At 38.7% G+C, this 21,160-nt stretch overlaps 2 protein-coding genes across 3 annotated transcripts in view; one reads left to right on the top strand and one right to left on the bottom strand.

Annotated features, from left to right (window-relative positions):
* LOC122538911 overlaps positions 1-6,274 on the top strand; it is a 32,109-nt gene extending 25,835 nt beyond the window's left edge. For both annotated transcript variants that reach the window (XM_043673404.1, XM_043673405.1), the window contains 3 exons: positions 1,477-2,283; positions 3,522-4,510; positions 4,613-6,274. In XM_043673404.1, the coding sequence (XP_043529339.1) occupies positions 1,477-2,283; positions 3,522-4,510; positions 4,613-5,657 (2,841 nt within the window). In that variant the 3' untranslated portion in view covers positions 5,658-6,274. The remainder of the gene's footprint in view (positions 1-1,476; positions 2,284-3,521; positions 4,511-4,612) is intronic.
* Positions 1-21,160, bottom strand: part of LOC122538913 (calcium uniporter protein, mitochondrial) — a 72,673-nt gene that overhangs the window by 35,830 nt on the left and 15,683 nt on the right. Inside the window, exon 4 of the mRNA XM_043673408.1 lies at positions 7,194-7,395. Within this exon, the coding sequence (XP_043529343.1) occupies positions 7,194-7,395 (202 nt within the window). The remainder of the gene's footprint in view (positions 1-7,193; positions 7,396-21,160) is intronic.

Here is a 21,160-nt window from a genome sequence, read left to right as displayed (position 1 = left end):
AAGAACCTCTAACCTACGAACTATGCAAAGTGCCGCTAACCACATTATTTTGGAGAAAATACACTCTAAAAACGCCTAGAGTGCAACATAAAATCTACCCTGAATGATAACTAATGGACAACACAATCAAGAACCTTCTACAATACTTAAAATTAACAAGAGTATACAAGAGACTATGATTATCTGAGTCGCTAATAACCCGCAAAGTTGCGACTTTTTACATAACGAAACAAAAAAAAAAAAAATCTAACAAAATTACTCGAATGGTCCATTTTGACCACTTTGGTAGCGTGTTAAAAGAAAGAAATTGAAATTCTTAGCACAAGCTTCATTTAGTTTCATATCAACACCGTTTGACCCGTTTGCTATTCGATTATTATGCATCCTAAATTTCTCGTCTCGGTTGCATTCGATGGCATCTGTGGGACTCGTAGACTGTGTCGATAAATTCGGCCCTTATCTCGAATAGTGCTCGAGAACGTAGATCGTTGTGTGCTTATCTGGAAACTAGGATGGAATAGCGATACGACGTTTCAGAGAAAAGTAGTCGGTACATGTCTCTTGATCGTAAGAATTTTCATATAATGTCGAAATGTTCGAGAAGATCGACAGACGTGACACATGAAACGTCCGAGATGTTTCGTTTGATATATCGCGTTTTCAGTGGATAAACAGAGTGGAAAGACCAATATTAAGTGAGCAGCAGATGCTTATATATGGTAATGTCGTGTTACTGCGAGGCAGAATCTGTTTGTCGTTCATCGTTCAAAGTTCACTGGATTGTAATTTGCAATATTACAACTGGTCTGGCTAATCAGAGATTTTCAGGGATTTTCAGGGAGCCAACAGGCGATTTGGACCCTCGTTGCGTTAATTAATGCTCGGAGAAGTACGCTTGCTTGCTTGCGTTTCTCAATAATCCAACTGAGAAACAACGTAGGACTCACGAAAGCTCAATGGATCGTGTCGCAAATTTTAATTAAATAACTGTTCACGTGCTCAGCCAACATTAAAAATTCATGACCAACATGCAAATCGACATACACGTAGTACGAGACGATGCTTCGCTTGATTCTGTTCCAAGTTTAAATCCCAAATTTTCGCGGAGTTCAACCTACTTTCAGCCTGCTTCTCTCTGAACATACAGTTATTACGTATTTCATGTAGTACATTTATCCGGTATTATTTCCGTTTGTTAGCTATTTGTGTATAAACCATTCAAAATCACTTTGTATTTAGCTTGCTTCTATTTCCATTATGTTCAAAATCCCAGATATTGATACAATTCGATTAATTGTACTCGGTATAATTATACAAAATAAGTGATTTATATGTGTAAATATATAAATTGTGTAATTATATATAAAATAAGTCGGTGTAATTATATAAAATAAATACAAACTAAAAAAAAAAATCCCGCCATTCTCTGGAAGTCGCGTCGAAGAATCATTCTCGTAATTTCGCGTAATTTTTCAGGTGAAACGCAAACGGAAGGAGCACAGGAGCCTGGACAGTATACTGTTCGAGGACGATGGCGAGCTAGAGTACTTCGACGTTCTGAATCTGCTGCCTTTGTCGAACGTGCGTTTGGAGTTCGACGAGGAGGACGCGCGTAACAACAATCTCCGACGGAGGAACGATTCGGCCTTGAAATCTCTCGAGTGTCTCGACTCCTCGTGGAACGCGCAGGAGAGATCGTCCGCGAGGAGCAACGCCACGGACGAGGAGAAATGTAAGAAAACGAACGCCAAGGAGGAGAACAGCCCGCCGGATACCGAGCAACCCGACTGTCAGAGGGAATCCGACTCTTCGAGTCAATCCAGAGACAATTTATCACCGGAGAACGCGACGGAGAATTCGTCGTGTCAGAAAGACGACAGAGACTCGGTAATTTGTGTTGGAAACGAACCGACAGACTCGAAATCCGCGTGCTTGAACGTTAACGAGGACAGGTACGGACTCGATGACGAGTTAGTGGCCTCGGATAGGGAACAGGTTGTCGATCGTAAGGTCGAGGAGGCGGAGGATTATAAATCCATTTGGATCTCGGACACAGAGGAGCAGGAGGAGATGTCGCGGAGGCCGCAGGTGCTCAAGATCGTCGACAGCGACGTGACAAAGAGACGGCACCGAAGTCTCACTGTCGAGCTCGGCTCCGTCACGAGAAACGAGCCGAGAAACGAGAAGCAGCAGAGTGACGGACAGAAATTAGGCAACTGTGTCGACGCGGTCAAGTCGAGTAAGAAGATTGATGAAGTTGATGGAACCTCGAAGAATGCAGAGGTGAGTGTTTGCAATGTTCAGTTGAAAGATACTTTCAAGTATTATGTAGATAGATAGATAGATAGGTCTTTATTGTTTTCCCTTAGGATTACAATTTCCGCTCCTTCTCCACCACCATATACAGTCTTCTTAAAAATAAATACAATAATCATTCATTAGCCTAGCATCATATAATCTCCACTCACAATTCATTCCCTAATATCGAATATAATAATAATATAATATAATATAATAATAATATACTATAATAATAATATAACAACCACTACTTAATTACACCGTAAGCATTACCATAGCTAACATCCTACTATATATTCCATTAGGCCCGCTCTTATATCTAATTATACTCCTTTCCTTCCTCCACCCTATCTTTGGCCTCATTCTTTGTATTATTATCACTTTGTCCTTTTCCTTGCCCTTTTCTTTTATTCGCCCCTCGCCATTTTCTTCCTACCCTACTTTGTTTTCCTCCGCCCTCACATCCTCTGCTTCCCATCCTCCTCTCTCTCCTCCCAATCATCCCTCTATATCTCATTCCTCCGTTCCTACAGCTCCTTCTTGCTGCCCCCTACTTCTTTTTCTATCCAGCCTTTTCAACCATCCTTCTCCTTGTCCTTCTTCCCCCAGAAAGTATTATGTATTATATGTAATACACGTGTAATACATGCAAAAGTACAATATATGCTTCGTGTTTAGTAAGTTTGGGTACATTTTTATTTGATGCTAGAACTACCAAAGACTGAAGCATAAAATTTTCATCAGAAATATTAAAATGAAAGAAATGGTAAAAACTGTACAACACAATGGAATATACAAGCTCGTGTTTTATAAAAAAGCATTTAAATCTGTAAAAATACAGCGTTTTGCACGTATAATATATCCAACGAAAGTTAGTGGTTAATCATTTTGACTATCTCGGTAGTTCTAGTGTTAATTTAATATTCAGTTGTATGTTAATTTCTCTGCATTTTTTTAGTTATATTACATTATTAGCTATATTACAACGACAGACATGTTCATTTCTTACAAACGTGTTAAAATAATCTAGGCAGAGGGATCGCTATTGATAGTAGAAGGTCTATGCATATACCTAAATGCGTGTACCTAAATTCTTTTATCAGCAGTACACAAGGTCCTTGCACAATCTCAAACTTCACATATACAAATCCATTCAACCATGAAACACCCAAAAGAAATTCCAACGTGCAACGAATGGAATGCGATTTCTGTCGTTGCAGATCGCGAACGTGGAGGAGATGGGGCGCGAGGCAAACACGAGCGTGGAGAACGCGAGAAACAGTTCCACGGAGCAGAAAAATTCGCAGAAGGACGCCTCGAGAGGAAAGCAAACGGAGGGTAGGTTCGAGAGGATCGTGAAGGAGACGTCGAATATAATCGGGAAGGCGTGCAGCGTGGTGAAAGGTAGCCTGGGTTTCGAGGCTCGGTCTGAGAGCTCCGACCTGGGCTTAGGATCGGAATCGGGAAGCGACACGAGACGAAGATCCGTGGACGATGGCATCGACGAGGACCACGCGTCCAAGGGACTGTCGTCCCTGAAGGAGAACGAGAGCCAGAAAACGCGCGGCAGCCTGACAAGATCGAGGAGCTGCGTCGACTCGATCGAGTGTCATCCGGACGACGACCAGGAATTCGATCACGTGCGTTACAAGATCATCAAGTCGAACATGTTCGGCAAGAACATGTACGCGAGCGCTCGCAACGACATCACTTACGAGGGTCTGATGCAGTATCTGCGAGAGTATTCATTCCAGGAGCTGCTGTTGGACAACAACGTTGTCATTATAGAGCCAGTGCGCGCGGAGACGATAGAGCGGAAGCCGTCCTCTACTGGAAAAACGAGATCCGAGCCGAGCTGCAAGATAGCGGGAGCTATACAGAAGAAAACGGAGACGGAGAACGGAGATCAGAGGAGCTACGAGGACACGAACGACAGTGGCAAAAGTCCGAAACAGTCGTCCATTAAGAAGCATTTCTTCTATCATCCCATCAGGGTGAACCGCGAGCTCATCGACGAGGAACTACCCGACCCGGACACCGTGAAAAACGTCAGGCGTATGTTTGAGAATACGTTGAAGATGAAGAACGTCCCGAACGGTTCTACGCTCTCGAAGGATTTCAAGAGCAGGAAGAGCGTCAGTATGAAGGATCTTAGTACCATCGATCGCGACCATTTCGACGAGATGTCGGAGAAGGCAGAGGGCACCAGGTAAAACACGATTCACTTTTATTAGTTGTACTAGTTCCAAGTTCCTCCCAAAAAAATTCGAGATCTCCAGAAGGCGCTGCGACTAAAATTTGTACCGTCCAGATGTTCCAGCCGGGCGAAGGATCTCACGAAACTGTTCGAGAGCAAAGAGAAATCCACGTCGTCGAGAGCGTCGGTGATCGAAGGCAAGGACGAGTTGGACAGCCCCCGCTGCGAGTCGAAAACCAGGATCCTGGCGCAGAGTTTCGAGGCTAGAAGCGGCCACACGTCGCCGAGCGACTCGACTTCCTCCAAGAACAAGATGAACCGTTACCACCATCACCACCATCACCACCACAGCAATTGGGACGCCGGTAGCGTGAGCTCCGGCGTGTCAAGCGATTATCCCGACACTGATCCCGGCAGCGGGGTGCAGTGTATCTCCTCGGAGGACGAGGAGATCGACTCGAGCCACGAGGCCGACGTGAGCCGGAACGGATCGAACCACTACGTGTCACCGGACGTCCTTAAGAAGATCCGCGAGTACGGCACCTCGGTCACGTACTACGGCGGCAAAGTGGTGAACTCGAGCAACGGGCCGTTGATATCGCCGGTGGTAGAGAACCGATTCAAATGCGTCAACGGATCGAACGATTACGTGAAATTCCGGCTGATAAAGAGCAACTCGTGCGACAGCAGATTGGAACTGACTGGAAGACTGGTGGAGAATCATTTGAGGCATCGGAACAAGGAAAGAGCGCTCGAGCTGAGCCAATACACGATAGCGGAGACGCCTAGCATCGAGATCACCGTGCTGGACAAGCAAGAGAACGATGGCAAGGACGACAAGACGAGATCGGAAGGCGAGAGTAACGGGACGAAAGAGCCGGAGGTGAAACGAGAGCCTCCCGTCGTGATCGGTTTGGAGCCGAAGAAGGAGGAGAATAAAGAGACGAAGAGTTTCAAGGCGGAGTTTAAGCTGGGCGATTTGGAGGACGCCAAGTCCGATTACGCGAGCAGGTTTATCGGCAGTGCTCTGACCAGGTGGCAGGTCAACGAGAACAATTGGAGAACCACCGACGATTTTGGGAAAATGGAGTTCGAAGAGTTCGAGGTGCTCGAGGATAGCCTGAACGGGACCGAGAGCCAACGTTTGGAAACTTCTTGAGAGGAACGGCGTTTCGTGCAATAACGTTCGTTGCATCTCGGTAGAGCCAGAGGGAATGTTGCCAAAGTCGAGAGCCAACAGTGTTTGCGGCAGTCACGGTATAGTGATATCCTGCTCGCGTAAGTTTTTACGTATGTCTTCGAACGCGATGCCGTTCTTTCGGAACGGTTCCAATTGCGTTCTCTTTGCGTCTGAAAACGACGTCTCGATCGATTCGTTCGCATAACCGAGCTCGTTCGTCGTTTCAATAATTGTATAAGAGGGGAAATTGTACAGTCGTTACTCGAGGTTTCCTAGCAACGATCAACTTGGATATTTGATTGAATCATGGATTTAAGCGGCCCAGGAAAGTATTTGAATACTTGCCATAGAAAATTATATAGTAGCACGCGCGATATATTCATGGTAGTTTGTTCGAGTGTTCAAATTACTTTCATGGGACGAGTGTATATTAATTATAGAGAATTGTAACGATCGTATTTGGTTTGATCAAAGGATTAAAGCCAAAGTTGAGGAAAATGTATATAAGAAAGTTAAGGAAGCTATGGAACTTCACTATATTTAGTTAAACTGTTGTTTATGTCGTTCCAGGCTAAATAAATATCCAATTAAAAATACCTCCCAATAATACCCAATCCTTTCAGCGTGTTCATTGTTACTTCCACGAAGTTGAATATTAAATGAAACACCTGCTGTAAATTGGTCAACGATCATATATCAGTAGCATGATAGGCTGTTATTTAATTTTCATTTAAAGAAAGAAGCCAGTCAGTGAATAAATATATCGTATTTATGTTATTAAAAGTATCTTTAGAAACATTTTATTTTTATAGACTTTTAAAGACAGACTTTATATTACTTTTAAAGACAGAGACTTTATGACTTTACGTCACTTAAAAATTCACTGAATTCTGATCATAATCTTTAATAATTGGAGATGTTTTGACTGTAGATTAGTGTAATGGAAGACTGATAAGCGAATCTATAATATAACAACTTACTTGCACGAACGTGAAGAATGGTGAAAGTTTCTAGGAATTTTAGGTCTCTATAATATTTTAAATCAATAAATTGAATTTCTGAATTTTCACGAATTAAATATGTAAAGAGACACGGATATAATTTAACGTACGCTTGCAGACGAATTTCTTATACCAGCGACTAACAAAATTCTCTCTGGAGATAAAAATATCTCTTTCCCCCTTAAATTCTTTTCTATTTTTTCGTTTCTTTCACGTGGATCGTAAAAGAAGCTTCAAGATGAAAATAGTTTCTTCTCAAATTTTATTTTCTTTTTTCTACGAAGCGTTCGAACAGATTGCACAGTGTTTCTCTTACAAGAGGAAAATCAATACTTTTTTATATTAAGAGCATATATGTATATTGCACACATACGTTGTGAACAAATATACGTATTATAATAGGATTATATAGATTCGGAACATGCGAAAGTCCCGAGTCTCGAGACAAAAGTACCACTTTCCCAAATGTTTCATCTCTCTTTTCCACAAGATTTCATTGCGTTTGAACACTCACCAGCGGCCTCCGTATCCTCGGAAGTCAAACTTTTATCCTCTTTGCCATTCTTCGTTGGTTTCGTTGATTTTGTTGCTTTCTTTTCCTTCGACGAGTCTTCCATTCCTTTCGCTAGGATCGGACTTAAACTCGGTGGGAAGTAAGACTTTGTCGAGGAAACGTTCCTCTGCGAAATGTGCCACCACCTTTTGCACCATGTTTCCTGAAACACGGAAGATCGTGGTTAGTGCGAGGCAAATACAATCGTAACAGAGTCACTTTCTGTGTGAATCCTCGTTCGTTCACTCGAACATTCGAATTTTATTGTCGGAACGGCAATTATTTTTACCAACAAAGGTAAAGACATCTCGTAAGACATTTTTATAAAACAAAGAAGAAGGAGAAGAAGAATTTGATTGAAAAGATAAAACACGAGACGTTGATTTTTTTCGAAATATGAAAAGAATCTTTACTCTCTATTTTCCATAAAAATGTTCCGCTCGATCGACGTTTTCGATATTCAACAAGGCACGAGGAGCCCTCGAGCTTTCCATTTCCCTTTTTTCTCAGGTTCTTTCCTATTATTCCCTCCACTTTTATAGTCCTCAAGGAGATGAGCGCAGAGATCTATCACAAACACGGTGTGCAAATATCAGATTACAGTTCCTCTTTTTACTACTGCTAGAAACTTGACATTTACATTACATTAGCGCATGTTTACACTGGAACATCAAACATCAAAGAAACAGTTGCCTCACGCGGCGCAAATAGATCGGGCAAATCGTGATCTAGCGAATCGTTCGCCGATGATTGGTCAACGTTATGATTGCTCGTTGCACGTCGTAATTACATCCTGCATCAATTGCCGAATACCAATTTCAGAGCTTCTTACTCGTGTTCAGCTTGTTTGATAACCTTGATCCTATCAATTTTGATCCTCGATTACGTGCAGGATATTCCATTGATGTGCACTACTGTTTAGAAGCACTTGACTTGTTTGGCCCTCTTGATAGGCGGGATGTGATTTAGTCAGAAAATTGAAGCTCAAAAGACGATTTTGTTCTTTATCCCAGTTATAGGTTTGCAGATTTAATTAAAATTAAAATTAAATTAAAATTAAATTAACATTAAAATTGAAATTAAAATTAAAATTAAAATTAAAATTAAAATTAAAATTAAATTAAATTAAACAATGCAGACTGCAAATTGTTATGTAAAATGCAAATTTTCATAAATGCAATTATTTCATGTATTTTGTGTATTCCGTATTGCGTATTTTTAATCTTTCCAGCCTTGAGGAAATATTGGCAGTAAGCGCAGAGATTGCTTTGCAAGAAAAATGTTGAAAAGTGTCTGGTGTTTCCGTAAGCAAGTAACAGGTTTATCATTCGATTAGTATCGACGCAACGAGGACGAAAACGTTGCGCGAGGTGTGGAGAAACGTCGCGAAACAGACGTGCAAATAACCCCGTCGAAATAAAATCCAAAACGAAATTGAAATATTTACCAATGTCTGGACGTCGAACAGGATTTGTTCAGCGAACGGAGGGAGCTTTTACTTTGCGCGGATTTGCTCGTCACGAGCGACACGTGTATTTGAACACACTCGGTTGGATTGGCGAGTGTTCAAATTATAGGGTCAACGCGGAGGTCGCGTCGAAACTGGAGTTTGGCCAGGGTCGTGCCACGACTGGGCGTGTGCACGATTGCCAGAAAACGCGGTTCCCCGAAAAGATCCAACCGAATGCAACACGATAAGTATTCTCGCGGGGCGGCGTTTGTCATAAAGTCGATGGGGATACATTCGGAAATAAGAGATTTCCAACTGAAAGGGGGAAACTTCCCTCGAGAGGATTTACGTGCCTTTTCGCGTTTCGTTTCGTTTCGTTTTCTCAAATATGCAAGCGGAGGAAAGCTGAGCGATGTGGAAGTTTGCTCGTCGACTGGAAACGACGCCGTTATTCCTGGTCGTTCTAGATAACGATAATGCTGCACTGCGTATATCTGTTTAACCCTGTCGATATCAAAGTAGTCGTTAAACCATTTTTACAGTCGTTAAACGATAAAAGAAATGCGTACAGTAGTTGGCTGGGTAGAACCAAGATGTCTGAAAGAGGATTGAGTTAATCACTAAAATAAATCCGTAATTTCCTTTATTATATATTTGTCATTTATTTGAAAGAAATAACTTTTACTAAACGCAACGAAAGAAAATCGTGCTTGAACTTAAATTTAATTTGTAAAATTAATAAAATTCAGGAAAACTCGAAAAAAAAAAAAATAGGTAGAAAGAAACTTTCGACCCATCAACGTGTTATTTTAAACGCACGCGAAATTTAACAGAAAAAACTTTTAAACTTGGGACTTTTGGAACTTTGGGACGATATAAATTAAGAGCAAACTGCGGATGAAATGTTGCGCGGAAGCAACGGTCCTGGATACTGTGGCGGATGAAATCGATAAACTGTCGCGGCGGTCGGTTAACAAAAAGAAAGGCGAAGCGGACCAAAAGTAAAAAGTGGAAGATAAAGTGAATAGGAAGTTTAAAGTTTGCCGGTGATGATGAATCATGTATCAAGCTTGATCTCCTGTCGTCTCGGCGGAACTTTTCTACCAAGATGCAAATTCAACATTCGCTACGTCATTCGGAGCCATTTCGACTTTCGATTAGCCATTTCAAATGAAGAAATTTCGCTCGATTTTACATTTCTTTGTTTTACAGGCGATCTTCGTTTATTTATTATAGAGTACATACAGGAAATCAGAAATAAAAAGGAAACTGCAACACTGAGTGATTGCTGACTTTGTTCGATTAAAAATATGACTTTTGTTGACAAAGAAATAAAATCTAAATGGAGATTCATCTCTCTATATTACGACGAGTATCATTTTGGATATTTTACACATTTTTGCATATTTGCGTTTTACACTTTTGTCATCTCCATAAATGCATAAACAGTCGGCAGTCTAATGATTACAATGACCACTATACAACCGTGGACAATGGCAGTAAATGTAAAAAGCGTAAAACGAGTCTCTTTGTGTTTTTTTTTTCTTTCTGAGTAACCGCGGAACTTTTGTGCTTTGATTTCACGTAAAACAGCGTAAAAGGAACGTAGCTAAATTAATTGTTTAGCAAACATTACCTTTTTCCATGTACTTCGACTTGCCAAGTTTAGTAAAGAATTCAAACGTAAAATAAATAAAAGAACGCATTATTTCCTAAACATAGCGACGTATATTTTATTTCTCGTATTTCGCGAATTTTCTGTCACCTTCCTGCTTAACAAATGCGCGATGTTCAATGACAATTGCAAATTGCAGCCTGAACAAACAATTCAGAAGGAGTAAATGGATCATTAGAATCTCGTAATTTTCAATACGACTGGTCAAACACGCTTCTAACACCGCACAATGAATGCTGAAGTTACATCGGTCGGTGGCTGTTGGCGACTTTTCGATTCACAACCGCAGAGACAAGGAACTTTTTGAAAATTGGGTCAGCTGCGTGCACATACGAAAGCACGTAAATTGCTCGATCACGGCAGATTCAGCAAACATGCCCTCGAGAATCCTTCTGGGTGAGGTTCTCGAGTTTCCAAGCGAAATCCCTTGGTCTTCTCAGATTTTCCCCGCGATATTAAAGCCCGCCGCGGTTTTTTCCCACCGTTGACCTTTCCGCCTCGTTTCCATTTAATATCGTCGTTTAACGCTCGGAATTTTCGAATTTCGCGCAGCAGGACGATTCCCTCGCGTGAGAATTTCATTGTCCGCCACTTCACCGCGAACCGGCGTTAAGCGTTTTCTTCATCATCTTAATTGTTATACTTTTTATCGTTGTGATCTGATCGCCCTGGTTTAAAGAAGTCTTTGATACCTTTTCAAGGATACTTATAGAAGGATTTGTTTTGGAACTATTTTATGAAAATCTGCAATTAATTTAAGTTTGGTTAATAATTAGTTTATTTAATAATTTTCGTAATTTAAAAGTTTATTTAATAATTTTCGTAATTTAAAAGTTAATTTAATAATTTTCGTAATTTAAAAGTTTATTTAATAGTTAGTTCATTTAATAATTTTCGTAATTTAAAAGTTTATTTAATAGTTAGTTCATTTAATAATTTTCGTAATTTAAAAGTTTATTTAATAGTTAGTTCATTTAATAATTTTCGTAATTTAAAAGTTTATTTAATAGTTAGTTCATTTAATAATTTTCGTAATTTAAAAGTTTATTTAATAGTTAGTTCATTTAATAATTTTCGTAATTTAAAAGTTTATTTAATAGTTAGTTCATTTAATAATTTTCGTAATTTAAAAGTTTATTTGATAATTTTCGTAATTTAAAAGTTTATTTAATAATTTTCGTAATGTAAAAGTTTATTTAATAATTAGTTTATTTAATGATTTTCGTAATTTAAAAGTTTATTTAATAGTTAGTTCATTTAATAATTTTCGTAATGTAAAAGATATTCATGAAATACGAAAGGATTTCACCGAATAACCATATATTTTCGCAGACTCCTCGAGGATCTTATTCAAAAGACTTGAAAAGCCGCGGCTTTAACCAAACCTTGTTAAATTAATGTGGACGTCCTCGATGGCGCAAAGTTTTGAAAAGCTGCACACACATATATATATATTTGTTCAGCGTGAAAGCTGTGTTCTCATTCAAACAGCTGTAACATCCAATCCCTATCCGACAATTGTCCTACCTCATTTTTCTTTCTCCGACGACCCTTACCAACCCTGCTTAAACGTTTCACCCTTTCTCTTTCTTTCTTTTTTTTCACTTCCCTAGCTTATTCAGCGTGTTCGATCGATTCTACCGCGGTGTGTTTCGCAAGCGATGGTCGACACACGAAATTTTAAACAGATCTCTGGACCGACATCTTTTCATTCCATTTCCTTTCCCCTTTACGTGGCAATTTTACACGCGAAACTGTCCACCAAGCCAATTACCTTTCGGCGGAGCGAAAGTTCCGAGGAAATTCGAATTATTCAGATCGGTTGAAGAACGGTACGGCTAGCCGCTTAAAATTGCATCCCCTTGAACGCGTTGTTGCTTTGTAGAGGACGTTGTCCATCCATTGCGAGTAATTTCGCGACTGTTTTCTGGCTGTCAGAAGAAACTCGGTTTCGTATTTCGAGAAGCGTGCGAATTCATAGGCGATATTCGCTCGAATTCGAGTATGTGAATGTATCACCGTCAATATTTCAACGGCACCGCGTATGTTCGCGCAGACAGAATGTGCAATAAGATACGAAACATCGTCGATGCTAGCGTGGCGCGGTATCGAGTATACAGGCACTGTACTATTTAAAATCGGACGGTCGAATTATTTAATAAAAATAATTTTAAATTATTTCTGCAGCTGTGTGTGGCCTTCGATTTTCGTATCCGATTGATTTCTGATGCGCACGAAATGCGTACGAGAGTTGAAATATACAAATGTAGAGTAATGTAAAAAAAAATCTTCAAAAAGTGTTTTTTAAAATATTTATTTTTTAATGAGGTGTATTATAATAAATAATTTAATATAATATAATATAATATATAACAATAAAATAAATAACAATGTATTGATTGTTGGTGATTCCTTTGCAAATTTATTAAGAGACAATTGAATTGTACTCTTCTTTTTTCTCTTCTTGATAATGTTGGAGAGAAGGAGAGGGATTAATGACTAATGGTTGATGAGCAGAGAAGAGTCATTACATTGAATTACGCGTGTTTTCTACAATTAAGTATCGATAAAAATCTAACTTTTAAATACAGTACGAGGTACGTACGAAAACAGCAAATTGTACGAAAGTGAAATGTATAAGAGTCGAAGACCGCCTGTATATGTTTGCTATGCTGAGGTACATAATATCTACATACAGTGGCAGATTGACTCAATCAATCGAAAAGTTGAAAATACCGGATTGATCGTTAAAAATGGATCGTAAATTGCACTTTTATTGTAAATGCTATTCACGTTGCTTTTCGATTCACGGGGAGAATCCCGACAAGTATTTACAGACGAGTCGGTTTCAAATTTATTGGAAGTAATCTCGATAAGCCGCATGGTGATATACGCACGCACGTATGTTCTGAATTAATTCTCTACTCGGCATCAAATCAATATCGCCTCGCAATATATATTTGAGAGCAGAATCCCGGATAGGATTGTTCGAAATATTTGTCTCAGACTTATTTCTACCTTGATAATCTTTAATTCTCCCAGTATTGCGACAAATATAATTTATATTTCCACACTCGACAAATAATCTTCAATTTTCTCGTTGAAAACGACAGACTTTTTTTTTCTAAATTTTAATTTTGCTCTTTACAGTCAAAAAGTTGTCATCTCGTCTGACATCAGTGTCAAAACAAACAATGTCGAGAATTTCTCTATCATTGTACGATCGTGTTCAACGATTGGATTAACGTGATATAATGCGCAGACGTAGCTTGTCAAAATTTTGGTCGTTAGCCAAACTAGCGGAACGACGCACCAGAATGATCTCCACCGCGCGCAGCTGTCGTGAAATAAATAATCCAAAAGGTTAATGGTCTTCCAACGTTCCAACGGTCTTTCGTTTAGACTCGAGTTTAATTTTATCGCGCGGAGGAACACCGATATTTAAAGAACACGCTGTTACGCGAATGAAAAATTTTCTCTTTATTTAAATAAATGAAAAAAAGTTGGCCAATTAAAAGATTCGGTCGTAACGATCGACGTCCGTTTGATGAAAATCGTGTTTGTTCTCACAATACCGAATCCACTATAAAAGTCATTTAAGTGGCGTTCGATTCATCGCAACGATCTCGACAGACCTCGAGTCTCTTCTTGTTTCAGGTTTCGACTTCTGTTTTTAGAAATAACATTTCCGTCGTTCGAGCACTCCGCTACGGAAAATCGAGTTAAGGGACTACGGCTCGCGTCTATATGTCGCGGGGATTGTTTCATAAATGGAACTGCCTGTGTGAAAGAGAATTCCCGCGATCGGTATCGCCTGGGCAGGGCAAACGTCACGATCTACTCACTTTTATTATCGCTGGGAACTCGTTACAGTCGCTGAGATCGATACGCAGTTGAAGAAGCAGAGCTTGACAGACAAAAAGTGAAACTTCTGAGTGGGTTTCGAGTCGCAAGGCGAGACACAAAGCGATTTGTAAAATATTTTCAAATATTGCTCCTGGCAATTTTGCTATCGATTTAATCGATTACTGATAATTAATAGTAGAAGATATAAATTTAAAATACAAAGGTTTAAGTTCCTGAAAAAGACAGAATGGTAGTTTCAACTCTTAAATTTCCATTTGCTCAGAAATATTTCGAGTTGACGACTTGAAACGTTTTCAAATATCGCTCTTAGTAATTTTACTATTAATTTAATCGATTATTGATAATTCATAGTAGGGTAACAAACATACAAAGATACAAAATACAAAGATTCTGATTCATAGTCTTAAAAAAGACAAAATGGTAGTTTCAACTCTTAAATTTCCATCTGCTTAGAAATATTTCGAGTTGACGACTTGAAACGTTTTCAAATATTGCTCTTAGTAATTTTACTATTGATTTAATCGATTATTGATAATTCATAGTAGGGTAACAAACATACAAAGATACAAAATACAAAGATTCTGATTCATAGTCTTAAAAAAGACAAAATGGTAGTTTCAACTCTTAAATTTCCATCTGCTCAGAAATATTTCGAGTTGACGACTTGAAACGTTTTCAAATATTGCTCTTAGTAATTTTACTATTGATTTAATTGATTATTGATAATTTATAGTAGGGAAACAAACATACAAAGATACAAAATACATAGTCTTAAAAAAAGACAAAGTAATAGTTCCAACGGGACTTTCAAGTTTCCATCTGTTCAGAAATATTTCAAGCTCCTTATCTAAATAGTTACACGCCTCTCCCACTTCAACCGTGTCATTCTCGATAACTATCTTCCACTTACGCAGTATTACTGCCTACTTAAACGTACGTAACAGCGTCCTCAGTACCTGCGAATATTCATGAATATTCATAGCCTAGCCGTGACTGCCGCGTTCCACGTTTTGTCAAGCGCCATCGTATATCGCCGTTCGGTTTTCCCAAGTGACTCTCGCGCAGGTACCTTTTATCGAGGGTAAAAGCGTTTGCCTCGCCTCGGCAAATACTTCTAAAGAACACCGTTAAAGGGGTGTTTTGTCGAATCGAAGTGGAGAGCATTCGGTAGGAGAACGAGATCTGAATAGAGAAATTCATCTCGGAGAATTCCCCGGAGCAAGCTGTTCCTCTTTCGTCCGCCGCGACAAGGTCTCGCACGTGTGTGAAAAAGTATCGTGGAAAAATGGAATAAATCATATTTCCAGAGGCTGGGTCACGTGAATGGGAGAATGCTATTTGCAAACATGATTCGCGATGTGTCCGTTCGATAGTTTCGTCAAGAGAGACGAACACGAGTCTTGAAATTGACTGAAAGCTTTTTCCCAATTAAACGGGAAGCGAAATAACGTGATTAGTTGCCGAGTACGACTAACGGGGGTCCCTATTTGCAAACAATATCCTCCATTTGAGAGGAGAACGAACAATTCGTTGATCAACCGTGTTACGTTGCTATTAAAGGCGAGATATTTGATTTCAACCTTCTTCTTTTCCTTTAATTCCCCTTCTTTCTTCTTGAAATTCTACGTTTCTCTTTTCTTTCGTCAAATCTTCTTTTAATTTAAATTGACATTTTTAAATTTTAGAAATTTCCAATTCAATTCATCTAATATTGCGTTTCGCAACATCTCCAGGACTAACAATTTTTCAATTAGGTTTTTAATAAGTTTCTTTAAATTCTACTTTTTCCTTCTTTCTTCCAACTCTTTTTAATTTGAAGTTTTCAAATCTCAGGTGTTTTCAATTCAATTCTAGATATTGCGTTTCGAACTTCTCCAGGACTAATAACTTTTCAATTAGCTTCTTGGTGGATTTTGAACAATAAGTTAAGTAACAAAGCGTTACGTTCGATAACATTAATTTACAGGAACATTCTCATGAAAGTTAAAGTAGCTTTGGTTCACCTGTTGACTTATAGGGATCAAAGTTTTTCACGGGATGCAAATTAACATAGTAACGACTCGTTACGCGACTTGATGTTCCACTGTGTATGCGTATTTTACGCTCAACGTATCGACTGTACTTTATCCTGTCGTGTGCATATTTCATCACAAGCCGGCTACTTGAAAATTCCCCTACTGGTGAAACAGATGGGCCATCCCCTATGGACTCGTGAAAACACTATGTCTCACGGCCAGCTAACCTTCGAGCGATGCTGCTTCCGTGAGAAATATTTCAACTATTTTGCACGCTGGTCTGTGCAGAAAATATCTAAATCACTTCACTAGTTTCCTGTCGTTGGAACAATTTACGCTCGAAGCAAAGAATAGAAATTGAAATTAACATTTTCAAAGACAACTCGACCCATTGTTAAAAATATTATACAGCAAATTCATCGAAACGTGTTTCAAAAAATTTCGGATGATAATAAAAGTCTTGCGTTGCAGAAATACGCGTTCAGAGATCTACGAAGCGTCGTATCGTGGCAGAAAGTTTATTCTGCAAATTCACAGTCCTGTTCAAACTATTTCATTCATTTGGACAAGTCTGGATGGGTCAACTTTGAACAACAGCAGATACATTTGGCATAGATGTATATTTGTCTACAACGATACACGTGAAAACTAACGCTTCTCTGGCGTACAAAGTATCAATTTGTAGCGAAGTTTACTAAACTAAACTGTTCGTGCCCTATATCACGCGTAATTGAACAATTCCGAATAATACGCTTCTCCGTGATGCATAGGGAACGTTCCTAAGGTTCGTACATCGCCAAACCGTTGCGAGAAGTTCATTCATTTCAGAAACTCACTGAAACTCGTTGAAATTTAATGTCCGACATTTATACGCGGGGATGAATTTTATCCTCCACCGTTTGTGCTTCCACGAAACGTGGCGCAAAAGTCGCACAATTTACGATTCATTTACAATAAAACGACGAATTCTCAAAAACACAGCGAGTTCTGAACCTCGTGGGAATGCCACGTCGGAATTTGTATTTTCAATATTTGTGCTTGAAATGCTTTGTCGAAAGATTCCGCGATCCTCCTTGAAACAGTTCTGAAAATAGCTTCGATCATCGCCGGAGTGTCGCGGGAAATAGAAAGGCACTTAAATTTTCATTTCTCCGTTACTGGTCGTTGAAACTCTAAGATGAAATGTACACCGGGGCCGACCTTTGATCGGGGTCACGATCAAACGGTTCATTTAAAGATCGGCTACACCGCTGCGGGTCTTCTTCGAACAGCGAATGAAAATCTCGACGACTGTTCGGGTCGTGGGAATCGATAGCGGTTAGTGGAAAGGGAGGGAATATCGGATAAGCCGAGTTAGAGTTGATTGTACACGAGGATTTTCCTACTCGTGATAATTGGTTAACTTGCCGCAGTTGCGCTTTGCGGTGCCCCTTTTTGGCGATAATCGAGTGCATTGCGCGCGTTTGTTTTCCAACGACGTCGAAATCCCTCGAACTGGAAAACAGAGAGTATCTCATTTCGTCGCGTTATAAGCTATATTCACTTAGAAGAGCAGAGTTCGAATTGTGTATTGAACATGTAGATCGAGCTAAATTAATTTAGTAAAATCTCGTAACTTGCTAATTGGTTATGAAAAATTATTGAGCGATTTCTGTGTTTGAGCCATTGTTAATTCATTGATCATTTATAATTGTTGGTGATTTTTCAATTCGTTCTTTGAGATTGTTAGCGATTTCGTCTTCAATTCTTTGTATTCTTTTCATTGTATTCTTTTTGACATTGTGAAATTGTTAGTAATTTCTTTCTCAATTCACTGCATTTTTTAATGTCGTGACTTTACAGGGAATTCGCAGGATTTGTCTATCATTATTGCTTCTTTATGAAATTTAAAACAATTGGAGTTGTTAGCGATCCTTTTTTTCCCCAATTTTATTTTTTGATATTGTGACTCAAGATTGTTGGTGATTTCTTTCCCAATTCATTTATTTCTTTTGATATTGTGATTTGAAATTGTTAATAATTTCTCTCCCAATTCACTGTATATTTCTTGATATCGTAGCTTTGCAGAGAATTCGCAGAATTTGTCTATCGTTATCGTTTCTTTATGAAATTTAAAACAATTAGAGTTGAAGCGTTGAAACTTAACGAGTCCAAGCACGAGAAAAGTCTTTAAAGTACCCGCGAAACACGGACGCGAGAAGCTTGAAAAAGTTTCAGGAAGTTTACATTATAGGCGAGTATGGTACAGTCGCAGAAACTTTCTCTCCAGAGGAGCCATGAAATATTGAATTTCAAAGATTTCTTCGTTTATATTTCCTAGGATATATTGTTCCTCGGTAAGGTATTGTTCGAGTTTCTCGATCCCTTTTGTAACACGACCTAAAATTTCGAATCCACAGAGAGACGAGAGAGAGAGAGAGAGAGGAAAAAAAGGGAAAACTTGCAGGAACTACGTACTGGTTAAATGGTTTTCCTGAATATCGAGGTCAATCGATATGATACAAGCGGAAATGCTGACTTTCCACTACTCCGTTCAGTTTTTCTTTTTTTTTTTTTAACAGGAACGTACACTCAAATGTTTAAACACTTGCACTCTTATGCTCATACTCCGTCTGTTATGATTATGTCAACGAACAGATCGTAGATTTTTATGGAGACTTTATTTTTAAAAGTGTAGTTGAGAGAAGATAGAAACTCGGATATTTACACTTTAAAATTCTCTATAAATGCATAAAAAAATCTTCTAAAAGATTTAGATAGGACTACTGTCATGAATTTCAAAGTGTTTCTTATGTAAAATAGATTCGTAAAATCTAAAGTGCCTCGGAAGATTGTAATCTGGCAAGTTTCGTTCGATTCTATCATCTCTGAAGTTTGTAACTGGAACAAGAATCGTATAGCTAGCCACCACGATGTTGTTCTTATTTGTTCCTATTTAGTATAGTCGTGCCCCTTTATTACTTTCGAGGTTCTTTTGACGTGCACTGTTTTTTTTATTACTGCATTCTTCCTTTGACGCTATCGCTTCCTTTCATCATCGTGATATTTCTCTTTTATTGCTTTTATTGCTTTTCTCCTTTATTGCTTTTATTAGTTCCACCATTATAGCAGTAGTAGCATTAAAATATTACTTATATATTTTTAGATTTATTTTTCACATCTTCTTCTCTCCATCGATGAATCCATTTTTTTCTCTTTTTTGAGGTTCCTAGATTAATTCTTCTTTTTCCGAATTCCTTTTTTCCCACTTTTGCAGGAGTCAGTTACAAAAATTGTGAGTCCTTCCATGTTCGTGCAGTATCTCGTTCTACTTCCACTTGTGCCTTCTCATCCCTTTTGGATTCTGTTTTATTTTTTCCATACGTTTGGACAGTCTTCTCTCTTCTCCAAAAAAAAAAAAAAAAAAAAAAAAAAAAAACGGTGATTGTCCTTATTTGCCTATTTGCCTATATCTCTTCTTCTTATCATGAAGAAGACCTCCTTTCCCTCGTATCAGTGCTTGAATTCCTCCCCCTCAAGTTGGAATTTTTCCCGGAATTCTTCCCTCAGTAAAACTGTCTCCCCTCGCATGAACGTGAAAATTTTTTCAATTTCATCACGTTGGAATTTTCGCGGAGGAACGTAATGGAAGGTTAAGATCAGTCCTTGGGACGATAATAATGTTATATTTCCAACTGTTGATTAAAGCGCGAACGACTGTCCATAAAAATCGTAGAAACTGAAAGAAAAATCTTAGAATTGAGATATTATCTTAGAAGTCAGATATTTATTGCCAGGAATCATTTTGGTGAAAGTGATCATCGATAGTGACCACTACTGATCACAGGGTGTACACGCTATCTATGGCACGTCTCCGTCAAGTGGTGGTTTTAGCAGGGACAGCTTTGGACACTTTGCTATTCGTAGAAATTGAGAAATGGAGAAATATCAGGGTGATTGATTCGTCTCACCAACAAACAGATGCTCTACAGGTCTCTTTTTACTACGATATGTACTTTGGATAAATTCTAACGAAGAAATCATTTTAATAAAAATTCGAAATTGAAAAATATCAGTGAGAACTTGGAAAATTGACTCAAAGTTGTCTCTCTTTCTTACAAATTACTTATCGCCCGTTCAATTTATTATAAATGAAAATCTTTCTTCTAAAACGAACGATTGTTTAAAAAAAAAGATCCAGTATTATGCGTCCGATATTCGTGTATTTGGAAAAATAAACATAAAACGAGAAAGAAATGGATCTGTATTCAGTGTCACATGCTCTCTTTTCTCTTCCGATATTTTTCCTATCCTTTCTGGGACGTGAACGTGACCCTTTCCAACCTTATTAACCGACAATCCTGAACGTGTTACATATGTACGAGGGTAAAGGTCGCCTCGTCTAATTTAGTCTTGATTCAATTCTTACCGAAAAAGACAAATTGTTATGAATAACGTCACGACACACGAATACACAGGGTGTTTTGTAACTTGTGGGACCCACTCCGGGAGCTGATTGTACGTTTAAAAATAATGAAAAAAAGTCAAATAAATATATGTATAAATATCTGTCTTTGTTTATGAGATATAATGAATTTTCTGTTTTAATTACTTTCACAAAAAATGCTCGAAATGACCAGCTTGCATTTGAAGACAAGCCTGCACGCGTCTTATCATTCATCTAGTTACTCTCTCTATCATTCCTGGTGTTTCTCGAATTTGTCGGAAGCCTTGCTCTATTCTATTTTGTAGTATTTCAGCATTTTTAATCGATGTTGCGTATACAACAGATTTTAAATGTCCCGACAAATGAAAATCTAATGGATTCAAATCCGAAGGACGAGCAGACCATGCAATAAGACCTCCACGACCAATCCATTTATTTGCAAAGTGTTGATTTAAAAATTGCCTAGCCACTCGGCTAAAATGTGGCGGAGCTTCA

This window comes from Frieseomelitta varia, unplaced genomic scaffold, assembly GCF_011392965.1.
Source record: "Frieseomelitta varia isolate USP_RPSP 00005682 unplaced genomic scaffold, Fvar_1.2 scaffold_182, whole genome shotgun sequence".
NCBI lineage: Eukaryota > Metazoa > Arthropoda > Insecta > Hymenoptera > Apidae > Frieseomelitta > Frieseomelitta varia.
Note: the sequence above shows the minus strand (reverse complement) of the source record. Positions and strands in the feature narration are given on the sequence as shown.